At 47.3% G+C, this 24,144-nt stretch overlaps 1 protein-coding gene across 1 annotated transcript in view; it reads right to left on the minus strand.

Annotated features, from left to right (window-relative positions):
• The window catches only part of LOC140424765 (obscurin-like), a 1,044,598-nt gene that overhangs the window by 70,818 nt on the left and 949,636 nt on the right, over window positions 1-24,144 (minus strand). Inside the window, 3 exon segments of the mRNA XM_072508149.1 lie at window positions 8,158-8,235; window positions 20,585-20,630; window positions 23,941-24,093. Of these exon segments, the coding sequence (XP_072364250.1) occupies window positions 8,158-8,235; window positions 20,585-20,630; window positions 23,941-24,093 (277 nt within the window).

A 24,144-nucleotide genomic window follows, 5' to 3' on the forward strand; every position in this document is an offset into this window, starting at 1 on the left:
TTCTCTAAAAGGAACAGCATGGAGTTCCATCGGCAAAGTATGTTGGTCAGTTTTGTTGGAGCCAGTCAGGCGAGGTCTGGCAAGGGGCAGGGATCTACTATTGGGAAGTTGGTGGGGCATTGAGAATAAGCAGGGACCAGGATCATTGTCCAGGGGCTAACCTTTGGGCTGCTTCAGTAGCATGGACTTCCCCCCAGAGTCTGCAGGAAAGTGGCCTTAACAAACAAAGTGGGCACCCTTTGTTGCTGGTAAAATAGAGGCCCTTTTGTGGCCATTAATTGACCTAAGGGTGGATGGGCTGCCCAGATCCTTCCCTGCCAATGGTAAATTCCAGCAGTGGTGGGTAGATGATGGGCATAGTGGCCACTTGATTTTATACTCCCGCCCACCTGCTCCCCAGGGTGGTTCAAGACACTGTTATTTAGGCAAATACAGTAACCAATCTATGCTCAGTAAAAAAATTATTAATGAACAGATGATCTGTTTTGATGATATTAATTTTAGTGGTATTAATTGAGGAGGAATGTTGAACACCACAAAAGAAGAACTACCTGTTCTTCTCGGAATCAGGCCACCTCAGCAAATAGATGGGCCCTCGCTTTAAAGCCTATTCTCAAAAACAGCACCTCAGACAATGCAGAAAAGCTTCAGCACTGCACCAATGTGTAAAAATAGATTACATGCTTAAATTGGCAGCGGAGGCTAAATGCACAACCATCTAACTCAAGAGGCAAGAGGGGACGAGGCTGACATTGCAGGAAAATAATGGATGGCATAATGCAATGTGTGCTGCTGGAGATTGTATCCCAAACCAGGACACAAACTCACTAATCTTCAATTATACACTCATTACTCTATGCAAAAATGCAATTTACTAATATCTTTTTAATATGTATTTTATTAATTAAAATTTATTTTGGATGATTCCACTGGGATAACTTATCTTGATGTAATATTCTGGATGCATCTTATCTTCATAATATGTAGATAAATATTTAATCATTCGATTAAAGCCACGGAGACTGTAGTTTAAATGTCTCTAATATTTCCACATGACCATCCCCTTAAGACATGGACCACTCAGTTTAGCAGTGGGATGGCCTGTACCCAATCTGTGTCCACTACGGTTCAAGTAATTGGGCCTGAATTTTCATGCAAACGGAGAGGGTGTGTGCTGTGCAAAACCTCGTGGGCGTTGCCGGGAGCGGAAGATCCTGCCGCTGGCCAATGGCACGCTGCCTCTGCTGCCAGAACGTCTGATTTTCTGGGCTTGTTTCCTGGGTCAGGTTGGCGGAGCTAGGAATTGTCCCATTTTAATGGAACAACAGGGAATGTGAGAGAATATATTTTTTATGCCTGATTAATTAGAACATGGAATGTTTTACCACACGCAGTTACTGAGATAGAGATTATAATTATAGAGAACCTCACTCTACTTAGAACCAGCACAGTTTCTGTGGACTAGTTGGCCTTCTATTTTGCTGTAAATTGTATTACTTCATGATTAGGAAAACAGCCATCCAGGCTCAAGATAAACCCTCCTGCTACCCACCTGGGTCTTACCATGCTGTGTTGTTTTAGAAACATAGAAAATAGGTGCAGGAGTAGGCCTTTCGGCCTTTGGAGCCTGCACCACCATTCAACATGATTGTGGTGAATGTATTACTGCTACCATTCACCATTGTATTGCATTATATTGTATTATGTTGATGCCCTTGTGGGCTCCGCCTATGGCTCCGCCCCCCCGGGGGAGGTATATAGATCTGCAGCCTGTAGGCGGCACTCAGTACAGAGCAGTCGCAGGCAGGCACAGTTCTCGCTGATTAAAACCACTGTTCACTTCTACTAATCGTCTCATGTGAATTGATGGTTGCATCAATGATCATGGCTGATCATTCAAATTCAGCATCCCACTCCCACTTTCTCTCCATACTCCTTGATCCCTTTAGCCTCAAGTGCCAAGTTCAGCTCCCTCTTCAATATTTCCAACAAAGGGACTTCCGGGTGCGGCGATGACCAGCTGAGTCGCACATTTCGGCAGCTCCCTGTGAAACGGACTTTTGGGCTCTTGATAGGAGCCCCAACGGCAATTTTGACGGCTAAAAACACTGTGCGGTAAACCAGAAGGGAATCCCCCCTGGATACGGATGGAAAAAGGAGAGGGAAGTGGCCAGATTGCAGTGGATCCTTTAGAACAGCGGCAAGGAAGGCAAGCAAAAACCAAGATGGCGTCGGAAGGTGGCAGTTTAACATGGGGCCCTGAACAACAAGAGTTCTTGAAATGCTGTGTGGAAGAGATCAAAAAGGAAATGAAGAAAGAGCTGTTGGCCCCGATACTACAGGCGATCGAAGGGCTAAAGGAGGAACAAAAGACCCAGGAGCGGTAGCTTCGGGTCGTGAAGGCAAAGGCAGCCGAGAATGAGGACGATATACAGGGCCTGGTGGTGATGACGGAGACGCAGGAGGCACATCAGAAACGATGTGTGGAAAGGTTGGAGGCACTGGAAAACAACGCAAGGAGGAACAACCTGAGGATTCTTGGTCTTCCTGAAGGTGTGGAGGGAGCGGACGTCGGGGCATATGTGAGCACGATGCTGCACTCGTTAATGGGAGCGGAGGCCCCGGCAGGTCCGTTGGAGGTGGAGGGAGCATACCGAGTGATGGGGAGAGGACCGAGAGCAGGAGAAATTCCCAGAGCCATAGTGGTGAGATTCCTCCGTTTTAAGGATAGGGAAATGGTCCTTAGATGGGCGAAGAAAACTCGGAGTAGTAAATGGGAGAACGCGGTGATCCGCGTTTATCAAGACTGGAGTGCGGAGGTGGCGAGAAGGAGGGCGAGATTTAATCGGGCCAAGGCGGTGCTTCATAAAAAGAAGATAAAATTTGGAATGCTGCAACCGGCAAGACTGTGGGTCACATATCGAGAGAGGCACCACTACTTTGAGACGGCGGATGAAGCGTGGACTTTTATTGTGGAAGAAAAACTGGAATGAGCGGGTTATTAAAAAGAACGTTCGAACAAAGTGGTGGGGCGAATGTGGGGGGCAAAGAGGGGTTTTATGTACTAATCCTGCGATGCGGTAACTTTTCTCTCTCCCACAGGTGGTGATGGGGGGAGGAGGGGAGGTGGAGGAGATGGGGCGTTGGCCATTGGGGCGGGGCCAAGGGAGAAGCGCGGGCTTGGTTCCCGCGCTATGATAATCATGGCGGGAATAGAGAAGCAGGAAGGAGGGGGCGTCGCACGGTGCGAGCCGAGGTCACGGGGGGAAGCCGAGGTCAGCCAGAATTTGCTGACTTCTGGGAGCAACATGGGGGGAGTAATTACGCTAGCGGGGGATCTAGCGGGGGGGGTGGGAGGGGGGAATTACTGGGTTGCTGCTGCTGGGGAGAGGGGGGAGCTGGTATGGGAGAGGATGGGCGGGGGGGCACCGCCTGGGGGAGATACAGCTGCGTGGGAACCGGGTGAGGAGCTGGAAAAAGGTGATGGCTAATCGACAAGGGGGGCTAATCGACAAGGAAGCCCCCCAACTCGGCTGATCACGTGGAACGTGAGAGGGCTGAACGGGCCGATAAAGAGGGCACGGGTACTCGCACACCTTAAGAAACTTAAGGCAGATGTGGTTATGTTACAGGAAACGCACCTGAAACTGATAGACCAGGTTAGGCTACGCAAAGGATGGGTGGGGCAGGTGTTCCATTCGGGGCTAGATGCGAAAAACAGGGGGGTGGCTATATTAGTGGGGAAGCGGGTAATGTTCGAGGCAAAGACTATAGTGGCGGATAACGGGGGCAGATACGTGATGGTGAGTGGCAAACTACAGGGGGAGACGGTGGTTTTGGTAAACGTATATGCCCCGAACTGGGATGATGCCAATTTTATGAGGCAGATGCTAGGACGCATTCCGGACCTAGAGATGGGAAAGCTGATAATGGGGGGAGATTTTAATACGGTGTTGGAACCAGGGCTGGATAGGTCGAAGTCCAGGACTGGAAGGAGGCCGGCAGCAGCCAAGGTACTTAAAGATTTTATGGAGCAGATGGGAGGTGTAGACCCGTGGAGATTTAGCAGACCTAGGAGTAAGGAGTTCTCGTTTTTCTCCTATGTCCATAAAGTCTACTCGCGAATAGACTTTTTTGTGCTGGGTAGGGCATTGATCCCGAAGGTGAGGGGAACGGAGTATACGGCTATAGCCATTTCGGATCACGCTCCACACTGGGTGGACTTGGAGATAGGGAAGGAAACAGGAGGGCGCTCACCCTGGAGAATGGACATGGGACTAATGGCAGATGAGGGGGTGTGTCTAAGGGTGAGGGGGTGCATTGAAAAGTACTTGGAACTCAATGATAATGGGGAGGTCCAGGTGGGAGTGGTCTGGGAGGCGTTGAAGGCGGTGGTTAGAGGGGAGCTGATATCAATAAGGGCACATAAAGGGAAGCAGGAGAGTAAGGAACGGGAGCGGTTGCTGCAAGAACTTTTGAGGGTGGACAGACAATATGCGGAAGCACCGGAGGAGGGACTGTACAGGGAAAGGCAAAGGCTACATGTAGAATTTGACTTGCTGACTACAGGCACTGCAGAGGCACAATGGAGGAAGGCACAGGGTGTACAGTACGAATATGGGGAGAAGGCGAGCAGGTTGCTGGCACACCAATTGAGGAAAAGGGGAGCAGCGAGGGAAATAGGGGGAGTGAGGGATGAGGAAGGAGAGATGGAGCGGGGAGCGGAGAGAGTGAATGGAGTGTTCAAGACATTTTATAAAAAATTATATGAAGCTCAACCCCCGGATGGGAGGGAGAGAATGATGGGCTTCTTGGATCGGCTGGAATTTCCCAAGGTGGAAGAGCAGGAAAGGGTGGGACTGGGAGCACAGATCGAGGTAGAAGAAGTGGTGAAAGGAATTAGGAGCATGCAGGCGGGAAAGGCCCCGGGACCGGATGGATTCCCAGTCGAATTCTATAGAAAATATGTGGACTTGCTCGCCCCGGTACTGACGAGGACCTTTAATGAGGCAAAGGAAAGGGGACAACTGCCCCCGACTATGTCTGAAGCAACGATATCGCTTCTCTTAAAGAAGGAAAAGGACCCGCTACAATGCGGGTCCTATAGACCTATTTCCCTCCTAAATGTAGATGCCAAGGTCCTGGCCAAGGTAATGGCAATGAGAATAGAGGAATGTGTCCCGGGGGTGGTCCACGAGGACCAAACTGGGTTTGTGAAGGGGAGACAGCTGAACACGAATATACGGAGGTTGTTAGGGGTAATGATGATGGCCCCACCAGAGGGAGAAACGGAGATAGTAGTGGCGATGGATGCCGAGAAAGCATTTGATAGAGTGGAGTGGGATTATTTGTGGGAGGTGTTGAGGAGATTTGGTTTTGGAGAGGGGTATGTTAGATGGGTGCAGCTGTTGTATAGGGCCCCAGTGGCGAGCGTGGTCACGAATGGACGGGGATCTGCATATTTTCGGCTCCATAGAGGGACAAGGCAGGGATGCCCTCTGTCCCCATTATTGTTTGCACTGGCGATTGAGCCCCTGGCGATAGCGTTGAGGGGTTCCAAGAAGTGGAGGGGAGTACTTAGGGGAGGAGAAGAGCACCGGGTATCTTTGTATGCGGACGATTTGCTACTATACGTGGCGGACCCGGCGGAGGGGATGCCAGAAATAATGCGGATACTTGGGGAGTTTGGGGATTTTTCAGGGTATAAATTGAACATGGGGAAAAGTGAGTTGTTTGTGGTGCATCCAGGGGAGCAGAGTAGAGAAATAGAGGACCTACCGTTGAGGAAGGTAACAAGGGACTTTCGTTACCTGGGGATCCAGATAGCTAAGAATTGGGGCACATTGCATAGGTTAAATTTAACGCGGTTGGTGGAACAGATGGAGGAGGATTTCAAGAGATGGGATATGGTATCCCTGTCAATGGCAGGGAGGGTGCAGGCGGTTAAGATGGTGGTCCTCCCGAGATTCCTCTTTGTGTTTCAGTGCCTCCCGGTGGTGATTACGAAGGCTTTTTTTAAAAGGATTGAAAAGAGCATCATGGGTTTTGTGTGGGCCGGGAAGACCCCGAGAGTGAGGAAGGGATTCTTACAGCGTAGCAGGGATAGGGGGGGGGCTGGCACTACCGAGCCTAAGTGAGTATTATTGGGCCGCTAATATTTCAACGGTGAGTAAGTGGATGGGAGAGGAGGAGGGAGCGGCGTGGAAGAGATTAGAGAGGGCGTCCTGTAGGGGGACTAGCCTACAGGCTATGGTGACAGCCCCATTGCCGTTCTCACCGAGGAACTACACCACCAGCCCGGTGGTGGTGGCTACACTGAAGATTTGGGGACAGTGGAGACGGCATAGGGGAAAGACTGGAGCCTTGGGGGGGTCCCCGATAAGAAACAACCATAGGTTTGCCCCGGGGGGAATGGATGGGGGATATGGAATGTGGCAAAGAGCAGGAATAACGCAACTGAAAGATCTGTTTGTGGATGGGAAGTTCGCGAGTCTGGGAGCGCTGACCGAGAAATATGGGTTGCCCCAAGGGAATGCATTCAGGTATATGCAACTGAGGGCTTTTGCGAGGCAACAGGTGAGGGAATTCCCGCAGCTCCCAACACAAGAGGTGCAGGACAGAGTGATCTCAAAGACATGGGTGGGGGATGGTAAGGTGTCAGATATATATAGGGAAATGAGGGACGAAGGGGAGACTATGGTAGATGAACTAAAAGGGAAATGGGAAGAAGAGCTGGGGGAGGAGATCGAGGAGGGGCTGTGGGCAGATGCCCTAAGCAGGGTAAACTCGTCGTCCTCGTGTGCCAGGCTAAGCCTGATTCAGTTTAAGGTATTACACAGGGCACTTATGACTGGAGCACGGCTCAGTAAATTTTTTGGGCTGGAGGATAGGTGTGCGAGGTGCTCGAGAAGCCCAGCGAATCATACCCATATGTTTTGGTCATGCCCGGCACTACAGGGGTTTTGGATGGGGGTGACAAAGGTGCTTTCAAAAGTAGTAGGAGTCCGGGTCGAACCAAGCTGGGGGTTGGCTATATTTGGGGTTGCACAAGAGCCGGGAGTGCAGGAGGCGAGAGAGGCCGATGTTTTGGCCTTTGCGTCCCTAGTAGCCCGGCGCAGGATATTGTTAATGTGGAAAGAAGGCAAGCCCCCGGGAGTGGAGACCTGGATAAATGACATGGCGGGGTTTATAAAGCTAGAGCGGATTAAGTTCGTCCTAAGGGGGTCGGCTCAAGGGTTCACCAGGCGGTGGCAACCGTTCGTCGAATACCTCGCAGAAAGATAGACGGAATGGGAAAAAGAAGGCAGCAGCAGCAGCCCAGGATCGGGGGGGGGGGGGGGGAGGAGGAACCAGAAGGACTCTCAGGGTTGTTAATATATACTGTATAGTATGTATAGGTTGTTGCTACAGATAATTATATATTGGACTGTTAAATTATATTTTTGGAGAGTGTTACTTGTGACAAGGCAGTTGCCAATTAGGGCTAGTTTTCATTTTTGTTATTTATTATTTATTCATTTTTTGTTTATAAAATAGGTCATTGTTATTTGTGTTGTTATAATATTGTGTAAAGGATGCACAATGTACTGTGTTGGTTGACCAAAAATTTTCAATAAAATATTTTATTAAAAAAAAAAAATATTTCCAACAAACTGGTCCCAACAGCTTTCTGTGGCAGAGAATTCCACAAGTTCACAACTCTGTGAGAGAGGGAGTTCTTCCTCATCTCAGTCCGGAATGGGTGACCCTTTATTCTTAGGCTGTGGCCCCCTAGTTCTGGACAACCCCAACATTGGGAACATTCTTCCCACATCTGGCCTGTCAGGTCCCATCAGGATTTGATATGTTTCTATGAGATCCCCTCTCATTCTGCTAAACTCCAGTGAGTACAAGCCCAGTCAATCCAGTCTGTCTTCATAGGTCAGTCCTGCCATCCTGGGAATTAGTCTGGTGAACCTTTGCTGAACACCCTCATTAGCAAGAATGTCCTTCCCCAAACTAGGAGACCAAAACTGCCAATGACAGCCCTAAAATTAATGTTAAAAAAAGGAAGCAAGATGGCTAAAGTTATACCCACCCTTAACCATGCCTGTTAGAGGAAGCTATTGCTGATGGTTCTTACAAATGTTCACTGTAACACAACAGTTGTCTTCTTACCTGCCACTTGCTTCGTGATGTAAAGAATTTCAATTTCCTTGTGTTAATCATGCAGGATTCCTGGAGTTTCAGTTTTTCCTGGAAGAGAAGACAAGCTACTTAAGTTTCTGATTCCTAACTGTACAGCATGTATGTCTTTTGCATGTGTCGTTTCTTGATGTTGTGAGAATTGTAAGAATTGGAAAAGGATATTTGGCCGAGCGAGCCTGTCCCTTTTTCATAAATCAAATACGTTAACTCCCTACTCCCAATATCAATGGAAACTCCTGAGACTGTTTGCATAATGTTTACTTCAATGCCTTCCTTATTAATTTTTTTAAGCACTTTTTATCGACAAAATTTTGCTCCTTTCTTTGCCCGGCTTAATCCCTGCCAATTTTTTCACTTTGCATGTTTGCGCATTAAATGAATTTTTGCTTTAGCTCACTGTCAGCCTTAAAATATCCTGGAACAGCAAAATAGGGAATGGGAATTAGGGAAAACTGGCAAAAATCCCAAAATGGGCAAAAGACTAAGATTGAGCAAAGAAACAGTGTATTTGAATTTATTTTTATTATATGGTCTGTGGGTGTTTTTGACATCTTGTATTCTTGTATCTGTTGTATTTCTTTTGTATTTGTTGAGTATTTTCTTTTAGTTATGGGCGGTTTTGCAATTTGCCACTATGTTTACAATAATTTTACATGAGGCTGTGACGATTTTCTTAGCATGAGGGCTCAAATTTCTGAATAATCATATTCAGCTCACTTACTGCTTTTGAGGTATGTAGCTCACCCTTTCAAGTGTAGCCACTTAAAATGGCCAACTCCCGATTCAAAATGGCGAACGGCAAAGGCTGATGGGAAAGTCAGCCAACAAGACGAAAACCAGCAGCTGCAGGTTGGCTGTGTATTTACCTCTGGAAAGGCCAGACAATATTGATACCAGCAACCATCAGCATAACAAAACAACAGCCATCTGCATATTAATGAGCAATCCCCAGGAACAATAAGCAACATTTAGACACACAAAGCAAAACCAGACTCTTCGGCGCCAGCAGGAGCCAACACAAAAGGAGGTGAACGAGCACCTCAAGACCACCCATCGATCAGGGAACCGCTCCAGCATTGGAGAAAATCGAACCAAGCGATTGGGACAAAGTCCAATCACTTGGGACCAGGTACAGGGTCCGCCCCGAAAGGCGGGAAGCCCCTGGGGACTATGAGGATTGAGCCCCAAGTTCAAATCGCTCTCTTCTTCTCCACCTCGTCGCTGTCTTCACGCTCTTCTTCCTGCCCGGGTCACCCAGCAAAAGGAACCAACATTGACTGTGACCGGCGCAGTGACTCCAGTGATCATCGGAATCGTAAGTCTTAATTCAACGCTCGCTACGAGATAGGCGCTCCTAGCTACCAATCCGTACCAACTTCAAATCCCACAGACTCAGAACCCGAACGAAAGGCCATTTGTTCCCCTGACCTGCTGGGTCAGTTCAAAGTTAAGTATAGGCCTGTTAGTTGTAGAAGTAGCTTAGACGTAGAATTTGTGCATGAGTAGCGATTGCTGTGTATAATAAATGTGCTTTGATTTAAATCTTACTAATCGGTGTATTGGATTATTGATCATTACTCGGACTTGAACCTCGTGGCTGTATCATAAAGATACCTGGGAACTCGAGAGCAAAGGTAATAAAACAGGGCAATTGAACCAAGGAGAAAATTAGCAACATTATTTGGCGACATCCTGACGGGACCCGATCTAGAAGTGGAAAACCACTCCGGGAGAACCCAGAATTTGAATTAGAGATCCAATTGGAAACAGAAAACCACAAGTGTTCAAGCAGTTCTGATCAATACTCATAATTTGGACGTGTGTGTATGCATGCGTAACTAACAGGGCGATAAGGTAAAACTGATAGATTTTTTGTTGCGACAAAACTGTCGGAAGTTTGTATTTCGGAAAGTAGCGAAAGCCGTACCCGTATTTACAGCACCGCCTTAATACCCCTATTCCAAATTTGAAGAACAGCATTCGGGTTAATACCCCTGTCCCAAATTTGAAGAGCAGCATTCGGATAGGAAAGATGGCAGTGCAGGCAATACAGCGCCTCATGAACCCCGAGGAATTTGCGGTCGCAGCGACCAGCAGCAGTAGAATGGGACAATGTCCCATTTGGGAGGAAGAGATCAGGAAATATCTCAAAGGGACAGGATGGCCCCTTTGGAATGAATTCTGTGACAACGAGGAATCAGGTCCCGGGAGTATAGGAGATACTTGGTGGGAGAACCTGAGCGAAATCCACAAAGGAAAGCTCGCAAGCCGATGGCAATCGTGTCCTGCTTGGCACAATTGCGAGGCACAGAGGAGGTCGTTAGGACGCTTCGGAAAGAAGTTGAGGGCATACATCGAACGAGTAAGGTCGATGTAAGCGAGGTAGAAAAGGAGAATTTGGAATTGAGAAGGAAGTTGGCAGCAAAAGATGGAGAGGTGGAGGATGCCAAAAGGGCACACCAGTCTTGTCTGGCGCACTTAAGCAGCTTCCAGTCTCAATACGAAAAGGCCTATCAGGACACACAACGTGCAGTCCTGGTACGTGAAGAAACAGAAAAGCAGGTGGAGGCATTACAGAGACAGTGTAGTGACCTCAAGGCAGCATTAAGAGCACTCCATGCTGCCACCACAGAACAAAGACAAAGCACATTAGATCACGCAAAGTGCCGGAAGCAGATTGCAGAGCTGCAATCGCTGCTTTCAGTTCAGAAAGGCTTCCAGGAAACCTTTGGAGAAAAATTAGATCAGAAAGACTGCCCTGATTGGGAAGAATTGAATGAAACAACGCAGAGATATGTTCAGGGAACATGTGCGCAGGGAAAGCCACAAAAGAGTAAAGCGCCCCAACCCCCCACACAGCAGATAGTTCAAGCTCCAATGAACCCAGTAACCACCCACCGCACAGCCACATCGGACGATGTGGAATTTCTATATTACACCCCCTTAACAGTGACCCAATTACGGGATGCGTGCGATAAGATCATACCATTCCTCCCCACCTCAGACCCCCACCATTTCTTTGCCACCGTAAAGCGTCAGGCAACCATGTATGGCCTGGATGAGCGAGAGCATGTAAAGCTCACAGATTTCAGTTTAGATCCTTCAGTAGCAGCAGCCCTTCCCGACCCACAGAATGTAGGAGGAGGCACCCTTGCAGAAATGCATACCGCGATTCTGGATGCAATCGGGTATAACCGGGGTGACCCCGTAGATGGCCTCAACAAATGTAGGCAAAAAGAAATCCGAGCACCCCACAGCGTTTGCTGGACGCCTGTGGATCCACTTTGCAGCAGTCTTTGGAGACTTAGACCGTGCCCATTTGTCCCAGACAACATGGCCAAATGGACCCGCACCCTTATCTCCCATGCCACAGAAACAGGACAGAAAGCCTGCGCAAGTTATGATCCATCAGAGGAGGCCCATAATGAGAAGTGGGTAGTGAAAATTGTCCCGCGCTTGGGAGCAATCGATACAAAGCAAACCTGCAGTCAAGAATCCCGAGGAAAAGCAGGCCGGAGCAGATATGCAGGCAGTAAAAACACACCAGAACCCCGCATGGGTGAATGAGGGAAAGAACAGCCCCCCACCCAAGTCACAGGAGTGTTACAACTGCGGACAGTTGGGACACTTTGCAAGAGAGTGCAATGCCCCTAGAAGGCCACAGAGAGCCCAGCAGACGGGCACTCTGAGTAAGAAAAAGACAGAGCCCGCTGCACTTTCTCCCACTGTCTGCGTGGGTTTCCTCCGGGTGCTCCGGTTTCCTCCTACTGTCCAAAAATGTGTAGGCTAGGTGGATTGGCCATGATAAATTACCCCTTAGTGTGCCAAAGGTCAGGTAGGGTTATGGGGAAAGGGTGAAGGTGTGGACTTAAGTAGGGTGCTCTTTCAAGGGCTGGTGTAGACTCGATGGGCTGAATGGCTTCCTACTGCACTGTAAATTCTATGATTTTATGATGACCATCAAACCTGGGGCATGCCAGGAGCAGCACCATTCAAACCTAAAAATAAGGTGTTAACCAGGTGAAGCTACAAGACAGGACTGCTTGCAGCCAAACAGTGGAAGCAACAAGTGATAGACAGAGCTAAGAAATCCCACAGCCAATGAATCGGGGCCAGGATTCTCCAATCCCGCGGCTAGGTTCCGACGCCGGCCTGAAAAGCGGCGCGAGCCACTCCAGTGTCAACGGGCCTCAAGTTTCAACTATTCACCCCTTCCTAGGGGGCTAGTCGGGTGCCGGAGTGGGGTTCGCAGCTGCCGCGGGTTTGCGCATGCCTGACACCGCCGGGGTGATTCCGCACATGCGCATGGGTTCCCGTCTCTGCGCCGGCCCCCGGGCAATATGGCAGAGCTCTACAGGGGCCCGGCGAGAAGGAACATAGGCCCCCACGGAACCAGCCCGCCCACCAATCGGTACGCCCCAATCGCGGGCCAGGACGGTCACCGCAGGCAGAACACCGAGGTCCCGACCGAGGGGACTCGGTCGAACCCGCCGGGCACTCGGCCCAACGAGGCCCAGAGAAGCGCGAGGGGGGGGGGCTGCTTTCAACGGCCCCCGACTGGCGCGGCGGGAATCCCGCGGGCGCCCTAGAATCGGTGGCGGAGAATCGGCGGGCCGGCATCGGAGCGGCATCACGCGATTCTCGCGCACCCCCCCCCCCCCCCCCCCGCCGATTCTCCGACCCGGCTCGGGGTTGGAGGATCCTGGCCCAGATCTACGTACTGTAGTCCTGCTATACCCAGTCATGAACAGTGGTGGACAATTAAACAACTAACAATTTAACAACTAAACAACCTTCAGATAGAAGTGCCAAGTGATAATCCATCTCAGTCTTCTCCTGAGATCCCATCATTACAAATGCCAGTTTACAGCAAATTCGAATCACTCCACATGATATCAAGAAATAGCTGGAGACACTGGATACTGCAAAGGGCCAGACAACATTCCAGCAATAGTACTGAAGACGTGTGCTCCAAATCTTCCTGTGCCGCTAACCAAGCTCAAATACTGACATCTACCTGGCAATGTGAAAAATTGACCAGGTCCACAAAAAGCAGGATAAATCAAACCCTGGCAAATACTGCTCCAGGGGTCTCTTCTCGATCATCAGTAAAGTGACAGAAGGGGTCATTAATTTCACTGCTATCAAGTGGCAGTTACTCAGAAACAACGTCCTCACTGATTTTGCGTTCCGCCAGGGCCACTCAGTTCCTGACTTCATTAAATTAGGGACAAACGAGGTTAACTCAAGAGTTGAGGTGATCGCGATTGTCCTTGACATCAAGGCAGCATTTGACCAAGAGTGGCATCATGGAGCCCTCGCAAAACTAGAGTCAACTGGAATTAGGGGGAAATCTCTGCACTGGTTGAGGTCATATCTCGCACAACGGAAGATAGTTGTGGTTGTTGGAAGTCAATCATTTCAGTCCCAGGACATTATTGCAGGAGTTCCTCAAGTTAATATCCAAGGCCCAGCCACCTTCAGTTACTTTGTCAATGCATCAATGCTCTTTCCTCCATCGTAAGGTCAGAAGTAGGGATGTTCGATGGTGATTGATTTGATTTTTGTTTTGATTTTTGATTTATTATTGTCACATGTATTAGTATACAGTGAAAAGTATTGTTTCCTGCATGCTGTACAAACAATGCATACCGTACATAGGGAAGGAAGGAGAGACTGCAGAATATAATGTTACAGTTATAGCGAGGTGTAGAGAAAAGATCAACTTAATACCAGGTAGGTCCATTCAAAAGTCTGATGGCAGCAGGGAAGAAGCTGTTCTTGAATTGGTTGGTACGTGACCTCAAACTTTGGTATCTTTTTCCTGACGGAAGAAGGTGGAAGAGAGTATGTCCGGGGTGCGTGGGGTCCTTAATTATGCTGGCTGCCTTTCTGAGGCAGCGGGAATTATAGATAGAGTCAATGGATGGGTGGCCGGTTGGCGTGATGGATTGAGCTACATTCACAACTTTTTGTAGTTTCCTGCGGTCTTGGGCAGAGCAGGCTCCATACCAAGCTGTGATACAACCAGAAAGAATGCTTTCTATGGTGCATCTGTAGAAGTTGGTGCGAGTCGTAGCAGACATGCCAAATTTCCTTAGTCTTCTGAGAAAGTAGAGTCGTTGGTGGGCTTTCTTAACTATAGTGTCAGCATGGGGGGGACCAGGACAGGCTGTTGTTGATCTGAACACCTAAAAACTTGAAGCTCTCGACCCTTTCTACTTCATTCCCATTGATGTAGACAGGGGCATGTCCTCCACTACGCTTCCTGAAGTCTATAACAATCTCCTTTGTTTTGTTGACATTGAGGGAGAGATTATTGTTGTTACACCAGTTCACCAGTTTCTCTATCTCGTTCCTGTATTCTGTCTGGTGTAGCCATCTGGGATGGCCATTTCCCGATTACAAAATGGACACTTTGCAAAGATTGCAGGGAAAATGACAATGCTGAGAAAACAAGCAGGTTCAGGGTCTGTCTGTATATTGGAGCCGCAGCTCCCAGACAGGACCAAAACTGTAGGCCCATTAGCATACTAATGGCCATCTCCGGGAACAAAAGAGTAACATTTCAATAACCGATACTAAGGCAGCCACCCCGGCGCCAGCGGAGACCGAAACAAAGCAGGCCAACGGCCACCTTGGACACGCCCAGCCATCAGGGCACCCACCCCTTTATTGGATGAAATCAATAGGAATGATCAAGAAATGGCCCAATTGATTGGGGCCAAGTTCAAGGCCCGCCCAAAAGTGCGCGAAGCCCCTTTGAAGGAGCCCCAAAGAGAGAATCGCTCTCTTGGACTTGGCTCTCACAGCGGAGAGACCCGTCCACCAGCTGCACCAGAAGTAAGTAGGTCTAAGGTCAACGCTTGCTACCAGACAGACGACCTTAGCTGTTCCCCTTCACCACTTTGACCCCAGCAGCCTCAGATCCGAACAACGGCCATTGTTCCTCTGACTGAGTGGGCGCCCAAAGCTAAGTATAGGCTTTAGCAGTAGTGATAGTTTAGTCTGTCGAGTTTCGTGCATGAGTATATTTGACTGTGTGTGTAAATAAATAAGCATTGACTTTGAACTAACTAACTGGTGTATCGAGTCTTTGATCAGTATTCGGGTTTGAACCTTGTGGCGGTATCGAAAGATACCTGGCGACTCTAGAGCAAACATAATTAGGATTAAGGAAGATGACCATATTGACCGCCATATTCAGAGCCAACAAAAGAGAGCAACACTTGTCATTGTTTGAAATCCGACCCACTACGGAAGTGTCATCAGCAAATTTGAAAATCGAGTTGTAGGGGAATTTGGCCACACAGTCATAGGTGTATAAGGGGTATAGTAGGGGACTGAGGACACAGCCTTGTGGGGCATCGATGTTGAGGATGATCGTGGAGGAGGTGTTGTTGCCTATCCTTACTGATTGTGGCCTGTAGGTTAGAAAGTTCAGGACCAGTCGCAGAGGGAGGAGCCGAGGTCAAGGCCACTGAGTTTGGAGATGAGTCTCATAGGAACGATGGTGTTGAAGGCTGAGCTGTAGTCGATAAATAGGAGTCTGACATAGATGTCTTTGTTATCTAGGTGTTCCAGGGCAGAGTGCAGGGCCATGGAGATGGCGTCTGCTGTGGACCTGTTGCAGCGGTAGGCGAACTGTAGTGGATCAAGGCAATCCGGGAGGGTGGGGTTATTCGTGCCATGAGTAACCTTTCGAAGCACTATGATGGTGGATGTCAGAGCCACTGGACGATAGTCATTAAGGCACGCTACTTGGTTTTTTTTTGGTACAGGGATGATAGTCGTCTTCTTGAAGCAGATAGGGACCTCAGATTGTTGTAAAGAGAGGTTGAAGATGCCTGTGAATACCCCCACCAGCTGATCTGCGCAAGACCCGAGTGCTCGTTTGGGTACCCCATCCGGGCCAGTGGCTTTCCATGGGTTGACCTTCGAGAAGGCTGCTCTGACGTCTGCAGTGGTGATCTCAGATACAAGTTCATCCGAGGCTTCTGGGGTGGCAGGCTCGCTCTCGCTGACCTCTTGCTCAAAGGGTGCATAGAATGCGTTGAGCTCATCAGGGAGGGGTGCATTGGAGCTGGTGATTTTACATGCCTTCATCTTGTAGCCCCTTGTGTCTTGCAGACCTTGCCATAGACGGCGGGGGTCCGTGTGGCTAGCCTGGGACTCGAGCTTGGTCCGGTACTGTCTTTTGGCATCTTTGATGGATTTCTTTAGATCATATCTGGCTTTCTTGTATAGGTCAGGGTCGCCTGACTTGAACGCCTCAGACCTAGACTGATTGCGCAATGTTCAGCACCATTCGCGACATCTCAGATGCTGAAGCAGTCCCTGTCCATTCAGACTCAAAAACAGCTTCTTCCCCGCTGTTACCAGACTCCTAAACAACCCTCTTATGGGCTGACCTCATTAACACTACACCTCTGTATGCTTCACCCAATGCCGGTGTTTATGTAGTTACATTGTGTACCTTGTGTTGCCCTAGTATGTATTATCTTTTATTTCCTTTTCATTTCATGTACTTAATGACCTGTTGAGCTGCTCGCAGAAAAATACTTTTCACTGTACCTCGGTACACATGACAATAAACAAAATCCAAATCCAATCCAATCCGTTTGAACAACATTCAGGCTTGGGCTGATGGAAGCGGCAAGTAACATTCACGTCACTGAAGTGTCAAGCCCCCTGAGAATCCTAAGTTAGAAACACTTCTTTACAGAGAGGATACTTTGAATATAAATCACTGTTGAGGCAGGGATGTTAAGAACCAATAACCATTTTCAAAATGAGAATTAGTTGACTGTAAAAAGAGAAATGTTAAAGGAGATATGGACCAAACAGGAAAGTAGAATGTGGCTAGGCGGATCATGCGGAGAATAAAACTGGCAATGACAGGCCAATTGACTGTTTCCATGTTGTAGTATATTGATTTTTTCAAGCACTTGATATAAAGTTGTTTTTGCTACCGCAGCAACAGTTTTTATTCCATTTCCTATGAGTGTTCTGCGCCAACACAGTTGTTTACAATTTCTCCAATTATCATTGTTTTAAGAAAGTAATAGCATTTATCATTTTTGAATGCCTTTAGAACATAGAACATAGAACAATACAGCGCAGTACAGGCCCTTCGGCCCACGATGTTGCACCGAAACAAAAGCCATCTAACCTACACTATGCCATTATCATCCATATGTTTATCCAATAAACTTTTAAATGCCCTCAATGTTGGCGAGTTCACTACTGTAGCAGGTAGGGCATTCCACGGCTTCACTACTCTTTGCGTAAAGAACCTACCTCTGACCTCTGTCCTATATCTATTACCCCTCAGTTTAAAGTTATGTCCCCTCGTGCCAGCCATTTCCATCCGCGGGAGAAGGCTCTCACTGTCCACCCTATCTAACCCCCTGATCATTTTGTATGCCTCTATTAAGTCTCCTCTTAACCTTCTTCTCTCCAACGAAAACAACCTCAAGTCCATCAGCCTTTCCTCATAAGATTTTCCCTCCATACCAGGCAACATCCTGGTAAATCTCCTCTGCACCCGCTCCAAAGCCTCCACGTCCTTCCTATAATGCGGTGACCAGAACTGTACGCAATACTCCAAATGCGGCGTACCAGAGTTCTGTACAGCTGCAACATGACCTCCCGACTCCGGAACTCAATCCCTCTACCAATAAAGGCCAACACTCCATAGGCCTTCTTCACAACCCTAGCAACCTGGGTGGCAACTTTCAGGGATCTATGTACATGGACACCTAGATCCCTCTGCTCATCCACACTTCCAAGAACTTTACCATTAGCCAAATATTCCGCATTCCTGTTATTCCTTCCAAAGTGAATCACCTCACACTTCTCTACATTAAACTCCATTTGCCACCTCTCAGCCCAGCTCTGCAGCTTATCTATATCCCTCTGTAACCTGCTACATCCTTCCACACTATCGACAACACCACCGACTTTAGTATCGTCTGCAAATTTACTCACCCACCCTTCTGCGCCTTCCTCTAGGTCATTGATAAAAATGACAAACAGCAACGGCCCCAGAACAGATCCTTGTGGTACTCCACTTGTGACTGTACTCCATTCTGAACATTTCCCATCAACCACCACCCTCTGCCTTCTTTCAGCTAGCCAATTTCTGATCCACATCTCTAAATCACCCTCAATCCCCAGCCTCCGTATTTTCTGCAATAGCCTACCGTGGGGAACCTTATCAAACGCTTTGCTGAAATCCATATACACCACATCAACTGCTCTACCCTCGTCTACCTGTTCAGTCACCTTCTCAAAGAACTCAATAAGGTTTGTGAGGCATGACCTACCCTTCACAAAGCCATGCTGACTATCCCTGATCATATTATTCCTATCTAGATGATTATAAATCTTGTCTCTTATAATCCCCTCCAAGACTTTACCCACTACAGACGTGAGGCTCACCGGTCTATAGTTGCTGGGGTTGTCTCTGCTCCCCTTTTTGAACAAAGGGACCACATTTGCTGTCCTCCAGTCCTCTGGCACTATTCCTGTAGCCAATGATGACATAAAAATCAAAGCCAAAGGTCCAGCAATCTCTTCCCTGGCCTCCCAGAGAATCCTAGGATAAATCCCATCAGGTCCCGGGGACTTATCTATTTTCAGCCTGTCCAGAATTGCCAACACCTCTTCCCTACGTACCTCAATGCCATCTATTCTATTAGCCTGCGGCTCAGCATTCTCCTCCACAACATTATCTTTTTCCTGAGTGAATACTGACGAAAAATATTCATTTAGTATCTCGCCTATCTCTTCAGACTCCACACACAATTTCCCATCCCTGTCCTTGACTGGTCCTACTCTTTCCCTAGTCATTCGCTTATTCCTGACATACCTATAGAAAGCTTTTGGGTTTTCCTTGATCCTTCCTGCCAAATACTTCTCATGTCCCCTCCTTGCTCGTCTTAGCTCTCTCTTTAGATCCTTCCTCGCTACCTTGTAACTATCCATCGCCCCAACCGAAACTTCACACCTCATCTTCACATAGGCCTCCTTCTTCCTCTTGACAAGAGATTCCACTTCCTTGGTAAACCACGGTTCCCTCGCTCGACGCCTTCCTCCCTGTCTGACCGGTACATACTTATCAAGAACACGCAGTAGCTGATCCTTGAACAAGCCCCACTTATCCAGTGTGCCCAACACTTGCAGCCTACTTCTCCACCTTATCCCCCCCAAGTCACGTCTAATGGCATCATAATTGCCCTTCCCCCAGCTATAACTCTTGCCCTGCGGTGTATACTTATCCCTTTCCATCATTAACGTAAATAACGTAAGTGACCACCGAATTGTGGTCACTGTCCCCAAAGTGCTCTCCTACCTCCAAATCCAACACCTGGCCTGGTTTATTACCCAAAACCAAATCCAACGTGGCCTCGCCTCTTGTTGGTCTGTCAACATATTGTTTCAGGAAACCCTCCTGCACACACTGTACAAAAAACGACCCATCTATTGTACTCGAACTATATCTTTTCCAGTCAATATTTGGAAAGTTAAAGTCTCCCATAATAACTACCCTGTTACTTTCGCTCTTATCCAGAATCATCTTCGCCATCCTTTCCTCTACATCCCTAGAACTATTAGGAGGCCTATAAAAAACTCCCAACAGGGTGACCTCTCCTTTCCTGTTTCTAACTTCAGCCCATACTACCTCGGAAGAAGAGTCCCCATCTAGCATCCTCTCCGCCACCGTAATACTGCTCTTGACTAGCAGCGCCACACCTCCCCCTTTTTTGCCTCCTTCTCTGAGCTTACTAAAACACCTAAACCCCGGAACCTGCAACATCCATTCCTGTCCCTGCTCTATCCATGTCTCCGAAATGGCCACAACATCGAAGTCCCAGGTACCAACCCATGCTGCCAGTTCCCCTACCTTGTTTCGTATACTCCTGGCATTGAAGTAGACACACTTCAAACCACCTACCTGAACACTGGCCCCCTCCTGCGACGTCAAATCTGTGCTCCTGACCTCTATACTCTCATTCTCCCTTACCCTAAAACTACAATCCAGGTTCCCATGCCCCTGCTGCATTAGTTTAAACCCCCCAAGCCTTTATTAAGCCTTTATTGAAACATTTCTATGTTCTTAAAATCTTTATGCTAAATAACATGTTGCAATTGTCAGAATAGGTTGCCTTTGGGTTCAGTAATTGTTCCATCAATGCTTCAGCAACATCTAAAGAAAAGTAGATAAGAAAACACAGGAAAGAAAACACACAAAATGTACTGATGGTTATTCTTTATAACATTTAGCTTTTACTCCTGTATAACCCCTTGCTGATTAAAAATCTGTCTATCAGCCTCGAGTGTATTATCACGAAGCAGAAAGGCAGAGTTGGGATTTGGTCATTTTATGACTTACCTGAAACCACTGTTCTTGCAAACTTTCGGATGCTGTTGGCCTATCCCTAAAGGATGGAAACGGAGCAGCTCTTAAACAAGTTAGTACACGGAAATAACTATACATCAATAAATAACTGCAAGCGCAACACACATTGCTGAAAATGAAATATGTTTTGTAAATTAATCATTTCCCTCAAGTTCAATGGAATTTTTACATATTTTAATTCTAATATGCCACACAACATAGGGAAATCCGGACTTCCTCTCCCCACTTCCATCAAGTCCTCGCCATTTGTTTTGAAATAAAATCAGAAACTGCTCATAGTCTGCAACGGAAAATGACTGGCAGAGTTGCAGCAGCTGGGTTTATCATTGCAGCTGGCAGACAGCTTGTGCTTAAATAGTGCCTTTCAGGTAATAAAACATTTAAAGGAGCTTCACAGGGATGCTATGAAGTGAATTGTGACACCAAACCACTGAAGATCAAAAGCTTAACCAAAGAGATAGGTTAGAAGGAGCACTTAAAGAAGGAGAGAAAGAGGGAGGTGGAGAGGTTTATGGTGGGAATTCCAGGACTTAGGGGTCAGACACCTGTAAGCATGGTCACCAAGGATGGAACCTATTTGAAACCTAGGGCTCTTCCTGATCATCTGTAGTTATAAATTATAAATTCGATGATAAGATAACGTGTCTGTGGAGACCAATTAAAGCTTCAAAAGCAAATTCGAAAGGAAATTAAACCTCAGTTTTTTAACATACATTTTATATTTCTCACCTTTAAATACTGGGACTATTTTCCAACTGACCTAATAGTTGGATCAAAGCATGCTATACTCACAAACTTAAGCCACCTGAGTTCTGTGGAACGTTTTTCTTGTTATTTGCCATTTGAATACGCAGCAATTGATTCTTAGTTTTTGACATTTGTTTTTTCATTGGCTGCCACAGAGCAGTTTCAATACTTAAAAATTTTTTTTTAAGAGTACCCAATTCATTTTTCCAATTAAGGGGCAATTTAGTGTGGCCAATTCACCTACCTTGCACATCTTTTGGGTTGTGGGGGCGAAACCCATGCAAACATGGGGAGAATGTGCAAACTCCACACGGACAGTGACCCAGAGCCGGGATCGAACCTGGGTCCTCGGCGCCGTGAGGCTGCTGTGCTATCACTGCGCCACCGTGCTGCCCTCAGTTTCAATACTTAACAATGTTATTACAATAGATGCACTTTTCCTTCTAATGTCAAATATTCGGCGTAATTTTCAGGAGAAAAGATATCAGAGCTAATTTCACAACGCTGGCAAAAATGGGTTGAGCTGTCCCAGTTTGTGGCTTTATCGGCCTCTCTAGCTCAGGAAGTAGGCTTGTTCAATTTTGTACCAGGCCACTTTTTCTGTTTCTCTTGTTGAGTGGGTCGAGAAGGACATGCTGGAGGGCTCGGTGCAGGAACCGGCTAAATCCCTGCTCTCCCATAACTGACGAGCTGCAGCAAAGCTACAATCTGTTTGCTGCCTATGGCTCTCCAGCTGAATGCTGCTCGAAGTTGAAAATTCTCCAGGCGTTATGGCGCTAATTTTGGATAGTTCAGACGGGTGATAGACCAATTCAGTGTCTCTTTTTGCAAGAAGCGACTAAATCTTCCCCATTTCGTCACTTACAGCAACCTTCTTGAGCAGTGCAAGAAGACCTGGGTGTCCTCGTACATCAGTCACTGAAGGTAAGCATGCAGGTGCAGCAGGCAGTAAAGAAGGCTAATTGCATGCTGGCCTTCATTGCGAGAGGATTCGAGTACAGGAGCAGGGATGTCTTGCTGCAATTATACAGGACCTTGGTGAGGACACACCTGGAATGTTGTGTGCAGTTTTGGTCTCCTTAACTGAGGAAAGATGTTATAGAATATACAGTACAGAAGGAGGCCATTCAGCCCATCGTGTCTGCACCGACCCATTTAAGCCCTCACTTCCACCCTATCCCCGTAACCCAATAACCCCTCCCACCCTTTTTGGACACTAAGGGCAATTTAGCATGGCCAATCCACCTAACCTGCACGTCTTCGGACTGTGGGAGGAAACCGGAGCACCCGGAGGAAACCCACGCAGACACGGGGAGAATATGCAGACTCCGCACAGACAGTGACCCAGCGGGGAATCGAACCTGGGACCCTGGCGCTGTGAAGCCACAGTGCTATCCACTTGTGCTACCGTGTTCTAGCTATAGAGGGAGTCCTGGGATGGCAGGACTTAGGTATGAGGAGAGATTGAATTGGTTAGGCTTGTATTCGCTGGAGTTCAGAAGAATGAGGGGGGGATCTCATAGAAACCTATAAAATTCTCACAGTACTGGACAGGGTAGATGCAGGAAGGATGTTCCCGATGGTGGGTGTGTCCAGAACACAGGGGTTACTGTCTGAGGATACGAGGTAGACCATTTAGGACAGAGATGAGGAGAATATTCTTCACCCAGAGAGTAGTGAGCCAGTGAAATTCGTTACCATAGGAAGTAGTTGAGTCCAAACTATTGGTTTCAAGAAGCACTTGGGGCGAAAGGGATCAAAGGATATGGGGGAAAGCGGAATTAGGCTATTGAGTTGGGAGATCAGCCATGATCATAATGAATGCGGAGCAGGCTTGAAGGGCCAAGTGGCCTCCTTCTGCCCCTATTTTCTCTACATTTCTATGGAAAATTCCCAAATACTCAGCTTAACCCAGTTAGAAACATAGAAATGGGTATATCATTGAGCCCCTCGAATCTATTCCATCATTCAATTAGATCTGTCACTTAACTCTATCTACCTGCCTGGGCTCCCTTCCCTAATAAAAGGACGGGATAGGCTTCTGCCCTGGTTGTAGTTCGCGTGCCATTCAATTCCCAGCTTCACGTTCTCATACAGGATTTACATTTTAAAGTGAGGACATATATGATTGCAATATGACACCAGGATTGGTACCAATTGGTACCAGGATGTCAGTTTGTAACATTGGATGCACTTGGAATTGGATATGCAAGATTCTATGCATAACCTTTGGGTTTGTGCCCAAAGAATATGAGAGTCTGCCAACGAGGCAAAGTCTTGCAAAAATGTATTTAATCACCAGTGATCTTAACGGTTAGCAGAGTAATCAACCTGGTAAATGGATTAAGAAAATCATAGTAATTGGAGAAAATATAAACTGGTGTTCTTCCCATTTCTAATTAAAATGTAAAAAGTTAAAGCAAGCAGCTGAACTTTCTATTCATTAATATTTACAGTATCCACATTTTTTTTAAAAAATCACATTTAACTCGGAAAGCTAGAGTGAATTAATACTTTCAGGTGCAGCAATAATCCTAGTCAGATTTGTAGCTTTAATTGAACACATGCCAATTTAAACTCACTGTGGAATTATTCTAATTATTCTCGTGATGAAATTTTGAGCATCCTTGCTTATACAATCCCGATCACGCTCATCCCACGAGAAAGATCCTTCTTTCACATTCATCAGTGTAGCTCTGTCATTTTCACCAGCAAATGGAGAACTACCTGTCAAACTTTAATGAACCACAAATAGGCAAATTAGGCAGCATGGTCATGAACTCCTG

Source organism: Scyliorhinus torazame, chromosome 6 (genome assembly GCF_047496885.1).
Source record: "Scyliorhinus torazame isolate Kashiwa2021f chromosome 6, sScyTor2.1, whole genome shotgun sequence".
NCBI classification, from domain to species: domain Eukaryota; kingdom Metazoa; phylum Chordata; class Chondrichthyes; order Carcharhiniformes; family Scyliorhinidae; genus Scyliorhinus; species Scyliorhinus torazame.